General features: G+C 45.6%; 1 protein-coding gene across 1 annotated transcript in view; it reads right to left on the bottom strand.

Annotated features, from left to right (window-relative positions):
• cacna1g (calcium channel, voltage-dependent, T type, alpha 1G subunit) overlaps positions 1-17,401 on the bottom strand; it is a 208,022-nt gene that overhangs the window by 93,756 nt on the left and 96,865 nt on the right. The window contains exons 4-6 of the mRNA XM_076093207.1: positions 15,356-15,453; positions 3,264-3,420; positions 131-425 (exon numbers count right to left, since the gene is read on the bottom strand). Of these exons, the coding sequence (XP_075949322.1) occupies positions 131-425; positions 3,264-3,420; positions 15,356-15,453 (550 nt within the window). The remainder of the gene's footprint in view (positions 1-130; positions 426-3,263; positions 3,421-15,355; positions 15,454-17,401) is intronic.

Genomic DNA, 17,401 nt, shown 5'->3' with positions numbered 1-17,401 from the left:
CAGCCACAATTACCCTCATACCTCTTTGTCTCCATCTTGTTTAATAGGCTTGGAAGTCGGCCAGATGCTACTTACTGTATGTGCCTCATGGCAAAATCCTTTTCCGTTTGTGTGTGAACGGCCGTTTTACCTGAAAGATGGCAATCCACGCGTAGCAGATGTTGTCGAAGTTGATGGCTCCCTTGAAGGGGTTGACCAGACCGGCAGTGCAGTTGTTGTAGTACTGGTTCCAGTTGACGCAGGTGGTGTTGTCGGTGCTGTTGTAAAACTCCGAGCCCAGGGTGCACTGCAGGCCTCCCTCCTCGTACACCTTGGGCACCGAGCTGCAGTCCCTCATGCCGTTGTCTCCGGGCTCGGAGCAGATGAAGGGGTTCTCGTCGTCGTTTTTGGTGTGGTAGTACTTCTCCAGCCCCACAGAGAGAGGGCTTCAGGGAAAGAAACAGAGAGAACATTGCAGGAGTTAGCCTACGCTGGCTCTCGTGAGTAGACAAATGTAGAGAGAGGTGCACTTAAAGTTGGAAGTAGATTGGTGTTTTTAAGTATTACTAGCATCTGTATTAAAGATCGTTCTTTCTGGTGTCAAAAAATGACCGTTTTGGTCTCTTCACCCAACTTTTGGTACATTTACTATGAAGTATAATAAAGTATTTTAAGTAAAGAAGAGTCATAAAACTGGGCCCGAATGAGCAAGGGGGTCTTTCATTGCTTCTCCATTTCGATGAATAAACGGAAGAATATGTTATTTCTTCATTCAAAAGTTATATAATCTTGCTTTAAGTATCGCCTAACAACTTCAATAAAGTCTAAAAAGATACCCTTGGGTCAGGCACTCCCGACAAACAGAGAGAAAAAAGTTTGTATAATATATTAAAATGACTTGATCAATAACAGTAATGACAGAGAATTCTTCTTTCACCAAAACAAATGTAGCGATAGTTAAAAACTGTGACGCAAAGATAGCAAAGCATTAAAAGCTAAATCACATGTCAAACACTTGTTCTTCACCTGGGTTTCTCCCCAGAACATTTACAAAAGGAGAATGACATGTCTGTCCTCGGGAAACCATCTTTGATCAACCGTAACAACGCTTTTGCTGCCAAGTCGAAGGCAGTTGAAGAATGAAGCGGCAATTCTGCCTTTGGATTTTTGGCATTCACTGGGTGGAATTTAAAGTGGATCAACTTTAAAGCCCTAAAGTCTACAGGTTTTAATCCCATGTAAATCCTCCAGCAGCTGATTTTTTACTGATTTCCAGTCCCTTCCAACAGATAGAAGGAACTAATCAACGAAGCCAGCTGTAATTGTGTTGACAAACCTGGGGGCTGAACAGCTGGGGAGACCCCCGCGCGCTTGCATTGTGTGAGATGAGCAAAAACGTTTGTTCGCCTGCCTGCTTTTCCCACCTCTTGGCATATCTGTTACAGAGCCCTCCTCTGTCTGGAATAACTGGTGTGTGTGTGTGTGTGTGTTTGTGTGTGTGTGTGTGTCTGGTGATTGTGTGATATCTGGCCTGTCTGTAAACACACATTCCGCTGCTCGGCGGCATTTATTAATTGCATAGTAGCCCTCGAACACTTGGAGGGACCAGACCAGACCCCACTTCAGGACCACGACGATATGATTACAAGATAAATTGAAAGCAGGCGTGAACGAAGATTTGTTTTTGACTTTGGACATAGAGCCAGACTATTACGCCATCCATCTGATGCTGAAATACAGACCTTTCTGATGCAGACGAGAAAAATTGATGATGATGACAAAAAAAATAAAACATTCTGCCAGCTCACCAAAGCCATTATGCATGGTCTTAAATTACAGCTGTGAGGAGTCATAAATCCTACAAAGAGTAATGAAGGATGACGCTGGGAACATGAATAAGTCATGGGTGCCCATGTTCCACATACCGTGATCTTTCTCATTATTCCGGAGCTCGTGGCTCTCCCATTCATCATTATGATGAGACTGTATGGTCGCTAACCTCGCCGACTTTTGCGCGTGACCCAGTTTAGTGTGCCGGGTCAAGGTTTCATCTACAGTGTTAGCTTGGCCTCCAGAAGACCTGTTTGCAATCTCATCTGTGTTGCTTAGCTCAGCTCTAATAGGACAATCATGACTAAATAAATATATCCAATAATCTTGTGCATCTTTGGAATATATAAGAATTGGATAAATATGGGTTTTTAAAGTGTAAATGTATAACTGAATATATAGCCACATTTTCAATATCTTCCTTTGACCAGTTAAAAGGATAATTTAGGTATATTACGACTTTGGTCTTCTTTTCGCAGGGTGGTCATAATTTCTAATGGTTATCATGTAAATCTAAACACCCAAGTTATAGCTAAACCTATTGATATAATAGCCATGCAAAAGACAGCGTTGCTCAAGCCTCCCTGAATAAATAAATGTAAAATGGAAGTATATTCAAAATTCTACAAAGAAGGGTTTGACTGGTAAGTTATCAAATCTAATTATAAATGTATAATAAGTAGTGGAGGAAGAAGTGAGATCATTTACTGAAGAAAAAGTAGCAATATTACACCATAAAATAAGTAATCAAGATGAACGAATCATTCACACCCATTTACGCACCGATGACACAACCCGCGGGAGCAATTTGGGGTTAAGTGTCTTGCCCAAGGACACATCGACATGGACTAGGGGAGTTGGGGGTCGAACTGCCGATCTTCTAATTGAAGGCCGACCCGCTCGTACCACTGAGCCACAGTCGCCCCCAATGGATAACGGGGGAGGCCAGAACGGTTGCCCTTGCGGATGGTTCTGGTCTCCCCGTCGTCCATTAATTCCTGATAATGGACACCTCAAAGGGCATTATCCCGCTCATACCACGATCATTTGCCAAAGAAAAAAAGATATTTCTAGTCCGCTCAGCTCATAGAAGCCTTTAGGCTCAGCTACCAGCTAGAAAGCTAACATTATGCTAGCAAGATTCAAAGTCGATAACATTGTTGACAAAGAGAAGCTAGCTATCCAGCCTGAAGGACCACACTGGATGTGCCACTTAATGTTGTTGATTGATGTTGACGATCATCTGTTTCGAAACACTTATCTGAATAGAAACTAGCAGCTATAGCTTTACAAGTACAGTATTTGAGCCAACACTGTCTATCATATTGGACATTCATAACAGTTCCGCCAACCCAGTAGCAGTATTGATCCTGCAGTCGACATTAAACTGAGCGTAGCAGTTGCGAGCACCGAAAACGGGCAAAAAACCCGACGTGCTGTGGCTCGTAACTCACAAGGAGAAGTTGCCGAGGAAGCAACGGTTCCTGAGCAGGCCGGCCCACAGCTGGACGCCCACGATGCCGAAGATGAAGAAGACGAAGAAGCAGAGCAGCAGCACGTTGCCCAGCATGGGCAGGGTGTCCAGCAGCAGGGTCACCAGGATACGCATACCTGAGGAGGAGAGACAGGGGGGCGAGGTCAGACAGGTCAAGCAGCACACAAGTTGTTCAACCAGGACGCACGCAGTGGACGTGCACTTGTGTGGATCGGGTGTTTTGTTGCTGTTTAGTTTAAAAGAACTCTTTCACATCAAGTGGCAGCTGATATGAGTACTGGGTAGTTTACGTCATAGAGCGGTCGATGTGAGCACCGATCCAAGTACCTCTCAATTTATAGCCGTTCAAGCCTTTATTCATTTGATCAAATTATACACTAGCCAGTGGATGCTAGAACACTTTTTTCCCAGTCAAATAATAATGATACATGGTAGAAATAGTCCCCTATTACACATCACAGTCAAGTGAATTTAATTTCCACCTCCCTGTGTTTTATGTTAGTTAAACAGCTTAATGAAGGAATGTCAAGACAGTCTCGTTCATTGTGGCAGATGAAGAGCAGTGCTGCGGGTTACTCGTAAACAATATGAGGTCCGGCTCTTCACAAGCAGAAGTGATTCACCGTATCAATTTGTCAGGAGGAGGTTTCTTGCCGTCGGGAGGTTTCTTAGGAAGATATGACGATCAAAGATAAAAGAGTGGGACTGAAATTGATGCTGCGTGGTGAGTCACTGCTATTCTACAGACTTAAAAAGGCCTGTCAGTCATGGTCCACTGTCATATATACATACATACCACATGTCACTGGTGTATACCAATCCTTGTTGATATTTGCCACTGTTTAGGTGTCATATGCCGATTCATAGTGCTATGCTATGCCACAAAGTTGTAGTTCTCCCTTGTTTAAAGTTGGCGCCTATATTACCCCAAAATTTCACCACCGACCACCATACCATAGCCTCAGCTGGTTGTGGCTATTGTAGACTTGAACCGTTAGCCTCGAGCATAAATGAGGAGCAGGCTACAGAGATTTAATAAGCTCACTTCTTTCGAACCCAACCGAGTGACATCACTGGAGGTGATTTTTCACATATACAGTAGAACTCCCCACACCTGTTAACTGACTTTAACTGTGCATATGGCTATCACCGCTGCTTTAATAGCAACCACTAAAGTACGGCATTCTTTACATCACATGACAATTCACCTTCCAGTGTAATGTTATGGTGACAGCTAGAGGTACATGCTACATGGTAGTGCTTATGAGCAAGGCACTGAGACCCAAAGACGCTCCATTAGTAACTAGAAGCATTCATTGCATTGTGTCAGCTGTAGGTGACCGTGTGTCACTGCGTAGATATGAAGCAGGCCATTGCTCACCGACATCCTTGTTTGGATGAATAAAGCTTTGAACTACATTCGGACGACACGACAAGAGTCCTGAGTCAAACGGAAGTACAGAGATTTGTTAGCAGTCTGTGACTGTGTCAGCAGTACACCTACAGTTTGCTCTGAATTAACGCCACACTGAAAGACCTGCTTTTTTTCCGCCTTACATACAGTACATCCCTGATTCTGTCAGCTCTGGACAGTGTTCCCTCAAGTTTCTGACAACACACAAACACACACACTTCCTGCTGCCCACGCACTCCCTCTGCTAAATCTGGCTGTGTCCCTCTGCGGTTGCAGCTCAGACTTTGCTCTTATTTTCATGCACTGATTTTCTTCCATCCTTCCGTCCATCTATCCACTTGTGTTGTTGCCACTGTGTTATCTCTCTGTCTTTGTCCTTTGTCTCTCTTTCTCTCACCGTCCTTGCAGGCTACCCTCTCGGCAGTAACCCTGCGAGTCAGGCGTCAATAATGAGGATCATTGCTTTTGATCAGGGTTTTTTTGGGGAATTGGAGAGGCCGGGACAGTCCCTATAGGAGCGACGGCTTTGCTCCTCTGCTGGGCTGACAGCCACCGAGGACAAACACAGGAGACGGAGGGAAGGACACAGAGAAAGTGACAGAGCCAAACAGAGAGGGCGGAAAGGAAAGGGGGAGACTTTTGAGCCATACCCCTTGAAGTCAATAATGTAAATGTTATGCTAATGCTTGCATGAATGTATTTGCAGGGCATGTTGATGAAAAATTCAAATAATTCCTTCCATGTTCTAACACCTTTTAACTAAACTGTGCCATCTGGGAGTGACACACCAAACTGCATGAGGAACCTTTCCTATTTGTAGATTGTGATTCCATATGGGTACACACAGAGACGTTTGGTGTTGACAGATGTATGGAAAACAAGGAGGATTTTTCGCAGATTCGCCGAGATGCGGAGAACAAATGAGAAGGAGACAGCCGGGAGATGCAGGGAGGAGAGGAGCAAAAGGTACTACTACTGAAGGACCGGAGAATGAGTGACAGCGAGGAGCGGCTGCGGGACACGGCGGCGTGTTTGGATCGTCGTGCTTTCACAGCACCGCTCTGTCTAAAGGGAAAGATCTGGATACGAGAAGGTGGCAGCAGTGAGGACGCAGAAACTCTTGAAAGACACCCAGCACTGTTTTCGACTTATTTCAATTCAATAATAGCCGGTGAATAACGGCCACATTATGCACCGGATACTCAATTACCAGCATAACAAACAGCGTATACAACCAGTGTGAGATGAGAGTCATGAAGAAAATACATCTCGTAACGCCACTGTGAAAAAAGGTTATGAAATGCTGTGCTACGGCTCTGTTTATAAGGGAAACATCATGCCATGATTCAAGAGAAACAAAAGGATTATATGTAAAAACCCTGTGTCAGTGCCTGTAGCCATTTGTTGCCACTTGCTCTTTGTTGGACATTTGTTCAACATAATTGCCCCGAACTCACAGAGAAAGAGATGCATTCAGCCACCGTCACGGAGGTTTGGCGGCTCATGCACAGGCAGACCGGACTCGCTTCCCACAAGAGCAACTTCCTCTCTATCTCTCACTCTAGAGCGTTAACGAGCAGCGCAAGCACACACACACACACACACACGTGCGCGCATACACACAGAGCACGCATTAAGCAGCAGCTCCTTTCGAGTGATTGCCCTCATAGTGTAATGTGCTGAGTAGTTAGGATGCTGCTTAGCAAGCGGCAGCGGCTGGGATTAGTGTCCGCAGCGGGCCGAGGCGCGCTAACTGGCTCCATGCGCCCGCGATCCAGGGCGGAGATACATCCCGCGTAAAAACGAGGGTTTAATAATTGAACCGCAACCCACATCTGACAGCTGCACTGCTCTTTCCCTGCATATTCTCTCGTTTGTCGCACAAAGGGGTTTCGAGAATCCTCTGAATCTCTGATGCGAAAAATATCAATGTCACAATATATGTCTTAAATTTTAGGGACAGTGTATAAAACTTAAAGGAGCAGTGAGGTGAGGTGATGTAAAAATGCGAAAGGCTTCCCCGTTTGGTTTGTCTGTTCAGGGCTACTGTAGAAACATTGGCGGTGTAACTCGGCTAATGTGTTAAGCTAATGGGAAACGGTTCTTTGTTTCAAGAAGAAGCCGGGAGTCGCGCTGCGTAGTGAAATTCTGTACAGAGGATGGGGTGGATGACTGTTGTGTCCCGAGTTAGTATGTTATGTCGAGTATGCTATGGTAGTTATGTAACAAACTACCAATAAGTACTTCTGCAAAACCACACTGTATGTTATGCAAAAAGAGGGGGACTTATAGAACAGTTTAGTGAGAATGAATTCACGCTGCAGAAAACTGTGAAAAAAATGTGGATTTTACTTATTTAAAGTTATGTTTATGATCAGTATTTCGTAGCAAAACACACCGCATGTATCTTCAAGGCCGACGAGTGTGTTGAATGTATTCTCCTTTTAGATCCTTCAACAGCTAATGTTCTGGTGACCACAAGAAAAGCAAGCAACCTCTTCCATTTAGATTTTACATATGGCTTTTATATGCACAGAACAAGTCAGCTCTTGCTTTTCAGTAATGAGAGCGATGGCAGTTAGGGAACCAAAAGGTATAAGGGCGTAAAGTATTTGTGGCAAAAGTTAGTTTTTCCAAGACTGGTGATATAAACCAAGGCCTCAAACAATACACCAACTGGACGGGAGCCACATACGAGGACGACTCGTCATTCAGCGACGCAGGCGAACATGAATATCATAGCGAGCACCTCTGTTTATCTTCCAGATAAGCGAATCAATCCTCTCCCGACCTGAATGGCGTGCTCATTCCAAGCGATCGACATTTCATCTTCAATAACAATCATCTCCTCCTCCGCCTGTGCGCCCTCTCCAACCTCGATGTGGGCGGCCGCTCCGCCTGTGATCGGGGGAGCCATCTGTTCTGCAGGCAGATTAGGTCTGCTGCCTCTGCTCACCTGTCCAAGTCCAGCTCCGGCCCAGCCAGCTTTGTAATCTGTGCCCCGTGAACTAATGGGCTTTCTGGGTCAAGGGGGGGGGGGGGCAGTGTACACCTGCGTCTCTTCTCATTTGCTCCGACCGGATGGTGACCAGATCCGTGTCGGCGGCTCCAGACGGAGACGACTAGATGTCTCCGAAGTGGAGAGCGAGCCACTTGCATGAGCGAGCCATGTGACCCACGAAGAGAGGAGCACATGCAGAGAAATGAGAACTGATGGAGAGAAAAGAGGACGCAGAGCACTTCTGAACTCTGCTGGTTGAGTGAGTTAACTTGTTTTTGTGCACACCAACTAGTACAAAATCACAGTTTCTGATCTCAGTGATCATGTGCCCTCTGTTTTAGCTCATTTCTACAAATGGAATTGGATATAACAATTTCTCTCACCTGTCACCTGTCTCACCACACCTGACCATGTGTGGTGTCACCTGACCAAACCCTTAGAGATAGAATGGTATCCTTCAGGGCAAACCCATTTCATACATTACAGAAACGCTACAGTACCTTAACCCTATCGTCTGTGATGGTTTTCATCTTTGTTTTTCTGGGTTCTACTTTGGCCACCCAACTCAAGTCCAAGTCGCTTTAGCCTCTCAACGTATCCTCATTCGACTGTTCGTATTATATCTTTAGGAAAAGTCATTTTGGTATTTGTCATGCATTTTCCTAAGAATGTCGCGCAATATGAAGGACCAGTGCGTCTGCGCAAGCCCTTTGTGGAGTTTAGGCAACAGCTTCTGTTTTCACACGGGACCAGGGCAGCAGCCTCCCGGGTGAAAGCCCTTTGTTCATTGTGTAAAGACGTGCATGTTGGATAAATACCGACCTTCTTGTTTGTGCGGACATATGAAGAATTTGGTCTGTGTATGCATTACTAAAAGGATCCCTCATTTTTGTTCCCGCAACATCCCGCTTGGACTAAATCATTCACTCAAAAGAATGATCATTTATGCCTTATACCTTCGCGCATCAAGACGCTCAAAAGCGGCACTTACACAACAGCTTAATCTCTTTGACAAATCACAGCTGTGTTGGGGAGATGGTTGCGCACCTGACAGGCTATCTGGGAATACCGTACCACAGCACGACTCCAAGTGATTAAAGAGCTTGAATTTCCAGCAGAGTCTGAAGCAAAACCCTGAGCTGAAAATGAATTTGGACTGAAAATAAAAGTAAAACGGAAATCTTTTCTCTTTTTAAGCAACAGAATATCACTTGCATGCCGAGGGCTATCCGACTAACAAGATATTTTGTCTTCGGCACCGAACAGATTGACAGAGAAGAGCAAGGATTACACTGTGACATTCTTCGCTTCTGGCGGACCGCTTCTTCCTCTGAACTCCTTCTAACCTTATCAGTCTCTTATTTCCTCAGCTCCACTCACAAACAACCCGTCCCCCTGACTCCAGTGGGCTCTCTCTCTTGGCCTCACATTGCAATACAAGAGCAGAAGTCAAGGAGTACCTTCTAGACCTTCGGAAGGGACAGACGCTAGGACGCTCTTGCCAGCTCTTTAATTGCAGTAATGAGGCTCGGCAAACAATATGAAGTAGGAGGAGGAGGGCATGAGCATGCGAGGAGCTGCGAGGTCGATGATGTTGTATTGTTGTTGCCTTTAGGGCTCATCTGGGTGGAAGAACCAGGCGCTGGTCTAACGAAGCGTGCAGAACAGGATGAAACACTTTGTGCTGCTGATGCGTGAAAACAACGGCACACGTGTGCATGCGTCGGAGGTCCGCGTGCATGAAAGAGTGTGAGGAAGATGCGAGTGTGAGCGCTGCCTGTGCGTGTGCCAGTTTGATGATGCGTTGGGGAAAGGGCACATGCGGTGGCTCGCCAATGAAGAAGCGTGCAAAGGCTATTCTGGTCCCAGTCTCATTAGGACGGAGACGTGTCTGAGTGTGTTAATGTGTGTGTGTGTGTGTGTGTGTGTGTGTGTGTGTAAGGGTTTGTGTCCTGCGATAATCACCTATTGAGTGCTGCCTCTGGCTTATCAATCAACGCTGCCTCGCTCAAACGTGGCTTACCGAGTTTCATCAAAACTCATCAACTCCGAGATGGTGAGCATGTTAATGGGGCATCCCCAGGCCAGCAAGAAACACAACGGAAATTCGCCTCCACCCTGACGCAGTGTATTGTCCTTCTTCAAATGGTTGCCAACAACTCATTGCCTCTTTTAAAGGGGTAATTCGCGGATTATTGTGGGGAACTCACAGATAGAATTCTGCTACTTGTACCAATCTGTTTGTTGCGTTTTCTCAAAGTCCAGTGGAACGAAGGAAAGACAAAGACATTGAAGCCAATGGGTTGCATTTTCCTGGTAAGCAGTAGTGTTGGTTAAAATGACAACAAATAGTACAACTTTGTGTCTTGGTTCGGGTTTGGATGTCAAATTTGGCACAATGCAAAGAGTATGTTTTTATTAGGCGCTTCCTGCCCGGTAAATGTCCCTCAGTCTCAATGGCCGCTGCTGTTCCATATTTTTGTATGTGTTGGTGGGGCAAGCTTTCTGTTGTGAAGCCTCCGAAACAAAGCCGAGATATCTGATGTTTGATGACATCATCGGGGATTGTTCTCCTAGAACTCTCACCTAAACTGACAGTATGTGTAAAAATGTTGGTTCCTGTTTAACTCTTGGTCTTGGCATTGAGGATTTGTTGATAACAAGGGAGGGGCAAATACATGAACCAAAGCCAGCAGGAAAATAATGACTGCAGCTGGCTGGCATGGCCACCAAACCAGACGCTTTGAAATGTGAACCACAGTCATCCTATTCCCAAATTATGTTTGATAAATGTGTCACTTTAGCCTGAGGATTAAAAATAGTTATTTTCTTTCTCTGTGCATAACAATGACACCTTTACTCCTATGAACAGAAAACAGAAAAATTGCATTTCAGCAATCTTAAATCAGTATTCTCCGATTAACTGCCTTGAGGCCTGAAACTAAAACCCATTACTATAAAGCAGCTCCCCTCTTCTATTTGCATATTGCAGCAGCAGAATCAAGGTTAGGAAAGTGGCATTTGCTGACAATAGATTCTAAATGTTAAAGTGAGCAGTTCATTTAATACTCACTAGAAGCACACTTTGCTTTGAAAGAGAGGAAAAAAAGTAGCGATTTGGGTTCATCAATATTTCAGCAAATCTAGAATTAGAATTTGTCTTCCGTCTTTGCTGATTTCATGGAATACATGTACTTATTCCACTACAACCTCGCTATAGCACCATATATGTTTCCACGCCATGAGCACATTATTCCTTTCTTACAGAGAGGGGGATCCTCCTCTGTTACTCAGGAAAACACACTGTATTCTGGACACTCGAGTGGTCAGCCGCTCCCTTTGAATATTAACACCCATACAAAGGTAAGCCACAAATGATCATATCTCCCTTGATGCAGGCAATGACAGGCCCGGTACAATGTCCCTGTGGGCCGGTTCTGGACGTGAGGGTAATAGACAATCAGGTGGCAGACGGTGGGAGGTGATGCGGTGGAGACACAGCCGGAGATTTTTGGCTTCGTTGGCAGTCGGTCGATGAAGCCTGCGAATTGTATCCGTCACTTCCACCAGCAGGAGCTCCGTGTTAGCCAAATCCATCAATGCCAGAGCCCAGTCCAGGAACGATGTGTTCGTTAATACAAGTCTGAGGGTGTCTGTGTGTGTGTGTGTGTGTGTGTGCGTGTGTGTGTGTGTTTTAAGATGAGCTCCAGCCTTCAGTTCCAATACAGACAGAGAGAGGCTGCGAAAAGAGCGGTGCGGAGGCGAGGCGGAGGGATGTGAGCACCAACAGTTCAAACAACCGCTGATCCAGGTTCAGACGGACTCTCATTCTGGGCAGCGGTGCACAAATAACAACAAGGAAGTCGACTGAAGAGGCTGGAGGTGGAAAGTTCTGACCGACGGATTGAGGGAACCAAGCCGAGGTCTAAACGCACACTGATCTGAGCTAACTGAGCGTCAGCTGCGTCTGCGTCTTTGGCCACGTATCAGCCTGGTATTAATATGAGCCTCGTATCTGGACTCTGTCGGGTTATGATTTACTGGACTACTCTTACACTCAACGATTAAATACAGCTACATAAATACCACACGATGACAACGCATTACTCTTGTCCTCGGCAAAACGGAGATTAATACACACCGCGTCTCCTATTATGGGATTTATGATGTTCAAAATGGACAGCTCCCCTGCTACAGTAAGATCCTTTCCGGGCAGTTAATCTATCCATGCTGATGACAGCTTGTTTGTGCGCTTTCCAGTGGCCGGTGAAGTATATTCTGATTTACATAGATTACATCGATTTTGGAGGCTCACTGTGTCACGGTAATTACCGCTCGTGTGCCAAGTGGCTCTCTGTGAACCAGTGGAGTGTCCAGCTGCTCTACACCTGAGCCTCGCACACTTGCTAATCACTTGAAACACATTAGCACCTATGCTAAAGCATATGGTGGCCGCTAGAACCTATTATATGATTTCGCTGATCACCTGACCACTCATTTAGCACCACAAGTAGCAGAATATTTCCACTTGTCGAGCACTGAGTACACTCATTAACAGAGTCAATGCCATACTATGAGGTTAATGCTTAAATAGCATGCTACCATGCTAAAAGTTAGCCTGCCGTTATGCTTTTAGTCTTGTTATATTTGCAACAGGATTACACAGGTTCACTTTTTTTTAGTCTTAGTACAGTAAATGTATAGTTATTAATTCCTCCTGTCCACGCTGACTGTGAAGTGATCCCTGTTCAGCGCCACTCCTTGTCCAGTGGAATGATGCGACACTCACACAAGTGCATATGACAATTGTTTTAAGAAAGATTTGGAAAGATCTGAACCTCTCCTTTGATGAACTCTGTGAGAATTTACAAGCACAGGCGGGATCTATTCCTCTGCGTGTGCCGGAGGGCAACTGTACTTTCAGTATGAATCCGTGCTGCCGCACCGATAGAGCTGTGAATCCGCGGGTGCTTGTCACATTTTTTTCGTTGCAATATCTATGTCACCCCTATTTTGTGCCTCTTTTGTAACGTCGCCGCGCCAATTAGGCAGGTCAAATCACTCGCGCTTGGCATTATTTGAAAGGGCAAACTGTTCCTTTTTTTTTACGCCTTGTTTCCCACAGTACCAACCCGACAACTGCTTAATAATGGAACAGGGAAAAAACACCTCAGTCAGTGCCATGAATCCAGTCTAACATGTGGGGAAATAAAGTAACCGCATCCAAGAACGTGAGCACCCACCATGTATTCAAATTCGGCAAAGTGTGCCTCGAAATAGACTGAGCTCCACAACAAACACCCCTCACCCGGAGGCATGACGAATGCTGCAAAGCTCCTCAGCTGGACTTGATTAGGCTGGTGAAGGGATGAAGACCACCACCATCACCACTCTACCCAGTGACATTTCCCCCGCAGGCCCAGAAGCGGACCAAATCCTCCACACATTAATGCTGCTATTAGTCCTCTGATTAGGATGACGAATGGTTGGATGCCTAATGAGCGAGTCTGTGTGCATGACTCTGTGTGTGTGTGTGTGTGTGTGTGTTTGTGTGTGGCCTAATGAGCAGCACTGGCACCCTATGACGACTTTGATTGACATTGATTTGAGAGGGCGAGATTGCAGAAGAGGTTTGTGAGTGTCATCGGTAGAGGGATGGGCGGTTGATGTCCCATTCATGCGAGCTACACGGGGGTGAACACCTGCATGTACCGTACACACACACACACACACACACATGCGCGTACACACATCCTCGGATCATTGCTCAGTTTGCCTGCAATCTCCTCTGAGCAATCGAGGGAGCTAATGACACAATTAGGGTGTGTGTTTAAAAAAAAAAGCATTGGGTTGGAATCAAGGTGAGGCTGATTCCACAGAGCGGACTGCTGGGTGGGAATGAAAATGCGTATGATTTATTTAAACAATAAATGTTTAATGTGTGCACTGGAAATTCAATCTGTGCTGATTAAACTCTAATGGAGACTGATGGAAGGAAAGCAGAGTGGAATATGGAACCTTTTTTGGGGGCGGGGGGGGGGGGGGGGGGGTTAGGCTATTAAGTGTGTGTGAGAGAAAGGGAGGGGGGAGGACGACAGACTGAGTAAGCAACTCCGTGATTTGTGCGTCAGTGTGTGTGTGTGTGTGTGTGTGAACTGCAGTCCTACGATTCGGTGAGTTGGAAAATTGCATATAAACCTGTACGAACGTCGACTGGCTGGTGAAAGCCAAAACACAGAGACACAGTCGAGGCAGCATTCTAAGCGTGGACGGGCTCGTGTCGCAGCCACTTTTGGCGAGTACCACGTCAGAGGAGCCGAAGTCCAATATATTAAGATAAGGTCAATTTATACCGCTAACGTCTCGTGCTACCATGCCTACGTCAATTATGAGAAGAGATATATTATTCGTGTCATGTTGTTAAATGTCAGATAACGCAAGTTCCACGTCTGGTTTAGACGTTAATACCGCTTGAGTTCAGATATGGCAGAAGTCAGTTTGTGCACACGAAAGAAAAAGAGACGTGTCACTTTTTACCGTCATCGTGTTGGTTTGGCCAGATCAAAAGATCCGCTTGATTCATACACTGAGGAAAGTTTCTTCTTAATCTGGGAACAAAGTGTACAGACACTGATCATCTGACGAGACTTTTTACAAGCAGTACGTGTCTTAAAGGTGCACAGGGAAACATTGGATTTGAGGAGTGCACACGCACAAACCGAAATGTCAAACACGGCTAAGCATGACTCCTTCGCTTCCCTTAAAGTTTTAGCGGATGGATAAACTGAGTGGAGCCTTTTGGCGCTGAAGGAGAACTAACTTGTTCATGAGATTGTGTGTGTAGGATTGACACTCAGACTGTTGAATTGAAGGTCCATATGAATCTTTATCAAAAGTTTAGTTTGAAGTTTTGGGTCATTTTTTTTCTCCCGCAGAGAGATTGATACAAACTTTTATCGCTGGAAATGTAAATATGGCGCTTCAGCCTAAAGCCGTTATTTAGCTTAGCATGAAGACTGGAAACGGGGGGGGGGGGGGGACACAACTGGCTCCGGCTTCATCTTTAGCGCACAGACATCAAAGAACTATCCGACATATTGAAATATTTCTTCAACAGGCTCTGTGCAATGATGGATGTCACAAACTGTACGCATACAACCACTAACAGCTGTTAAGTTCCATCACACAACCAATGCTTAAATACCAGAAAATACATATTATATTTAATGTAATAAGTGTCCTGCTGTGTAAAGTGTGTGGCACACACATATTGCCGCTGGTAATTCCTGGTCTTTGATCCACTATCCAAAATAATATAAATGTTGGATGACTATACTCGCCCTTGTCTTTTTTGATGATGAAGACAAAGCAGTCTTGAAACATCAAGGCCTTACTGATATAAATGCTCAGTTAAGTCGATCCCATGAGAGGACAGCAAGACTTGATCCGAGTCCTACGTCAAACATTTGACTTTGTTGTGAAGAGTAAGAGATTGATCGTCTGAGCCTCACACACTTCATCTGTGTTATCACCCCAAACCTGCACTGACTCGCAGTGGCTTAAAGCACCGGTCAGCCCAAGAGTTGCACACGGCCTATCTTTGGCATCCCGGCTTGAGTTTAGCTTCTGCACTCACTTGGCACTCGGTTGATGGCTCTCAGGGGTCTCAGCACGCGAACCGTCCTCACCGCTGAAAAACTGACGTTCTGCAGGTTGAGCGAGTACTCCAGCATCCTGCAACATGTGGAGGGAGGGAGGGAGGGAGAGAGAGAGGGAGGGGGGGAGAGAGAGAGAGAGGGAGGGAGGGATGTGTAAGTACGGCAACAACAAACCACATGCTTTAATTGCTATCACGGCTCACACTGCACAGCCCTGCTTCATCATCTGGGAATAAAAAGAGAGAAAAATAAGTGCAATATTATGAAAGCAATTATATATTCCATGTATTACATTCTCCCCTTTCACTGTGCAACTGGTAATTAATCCTCTAATGTTCTGAATCCTGTTTTTACATTATTGCCTTTAGAGATGAACGCAGAACATGTGTTCTGGCAAACAATGCGCTTTCATTCCAACTGCTGCAAATGGGGCAGAAGGTCAGAAAAACACGTCACGCACACTGCAGCGTGTGTGTGTGTGTGTGTGTTTGTTTGTGCTTGCGTGTGGAGCGTGCCTGACAAACACACGCATGTATTGGCGTGCAACACTCGCACAATCGACCTTTCAAAGGAGCAAGCGGCGGCATACGTGCATTACAGACGCCGGAAGGAAGCGGGTGAATCACTCGTTATCGAGAGGAGAGTGTGGCATCCACCGGTACATAAGAGAGCAGCATCAGTTCAGTGCGAGGCATAACCTTGAGACGGCGCGCACAAACACACTCTTAACAGCCTCTCCAGCAGCTCTTTAGAGGCTCTTTCAGGCTGCGATGGGAGGTCAGAAGGACAGCACTTAGAGGGGAGAACCACTGCGGAATGCTTGAGAAAACCTCTTTTCTTCTTTCTTGATCGGTGTTTGTCGTCATCTAGTCTCCCACTCACTGTCTCTCCTTATGTATGTGTGTGTGTGTGTGTGTGTGTGTGTGTGTGTGTGTGGAGCAGATGCTGAGCACATGTGCAGCTTGCAGGGGCGTGTGCGGCTGAAGGAATTCCCTCCTTGCACCAACTCCAAGTCTGTCCGTCCGTCTGTCTGTCTGACAAATGCGCAACACATGTCGGGCAGGTGAGTTGTGTGCATGCGTGTGTCTGCGTGCGAGCATGTAGGTCACCTTAAGTGCAAGTGATGCGTTCGAGGCGTCCCAGTATGAGCCTGTTCTACAGAAGACATCCTCTTTTTTTCCACTCTCTCACACACATGCACGCGTACTGTATATATATACACACACACACACACACACACACATACCCAGAGCTGACAGATGGCCTGCGGTTTACAGAGAGAAGGTAAATGGGTAAACGGTTAACAGAAGAGCACAGAGCTGCCCTCCCAACACCAGCGGAGGGACGCAAGGCTAACAGCATGTGGTAGTTCCCCGGGAAAACAGGCACACCACATTAGCGGCTGTTGTAATGTTCTGCAAAGGGCCGACTCAGACATTCAGGTCAAAAGGAATGAACTGGCACTTTTATGAAAGAGTAATGTGCAGAAAGCAGCTCTCAGTTTGACCTTGGAGACAGGGAAATAGAATAGGAGTACAGAACCTAAGCCAAACACTGGATAGATTTTGACCATTTATTTTAGTCTCGTGTTGGTGCCACAACTTTATAGAAACGTACAGAATCCTCGTCATGCGATACCGACAAAAACATAATTTATGATGATGTCTATTGATTTGAAAGCTGGTTAATTAATAAGTGATTCAACAGGAAATTAACAAGCAACTATTTTGCTAATCAATCCATCGTTAAGGGTGTATTTTAAGTGAAAAATCAAACTAGTCTGGTTCCATCTTCTCAGTTGAGAGCATTTCTTTACTTTACTCTGTAACCGTCACTTGCCATTTCATTCAGAACTGGGAGTTTAAGTCAACTGTCCTACAGTCACGCAGTTCAGATGATGGGCATATCGCAGCTTGAGGTGTGAACTTTAGAGGTGTTGGTGGGCACATTTTGAGACATTCATATAGCGCTATGCTAGCTGTTTCCCTGTGTTTCCAGTCTTTATGATAAGAAAGGGTAACTGT

The sequence above is a fragment of the Anarhichas minor genome, unplaced genomic scaffold (assembly GCF_050575085.1).
Source record: "Anarhichas minor isolate MPS153535 unplaced genomic scaffold, ASM5057508v1 ptg000017l, whole genome shotgun sequence".
NCBI classification, from domain to species: Eukaryota; Metazoa; Chordata; class Actinopteri; order Perciformes; family Anarhichadidae; genus Anarhichas; species Anarhichas minor.
This window is presented reverse-complemented; position numbering and strand designations above follow the sequence as displayed.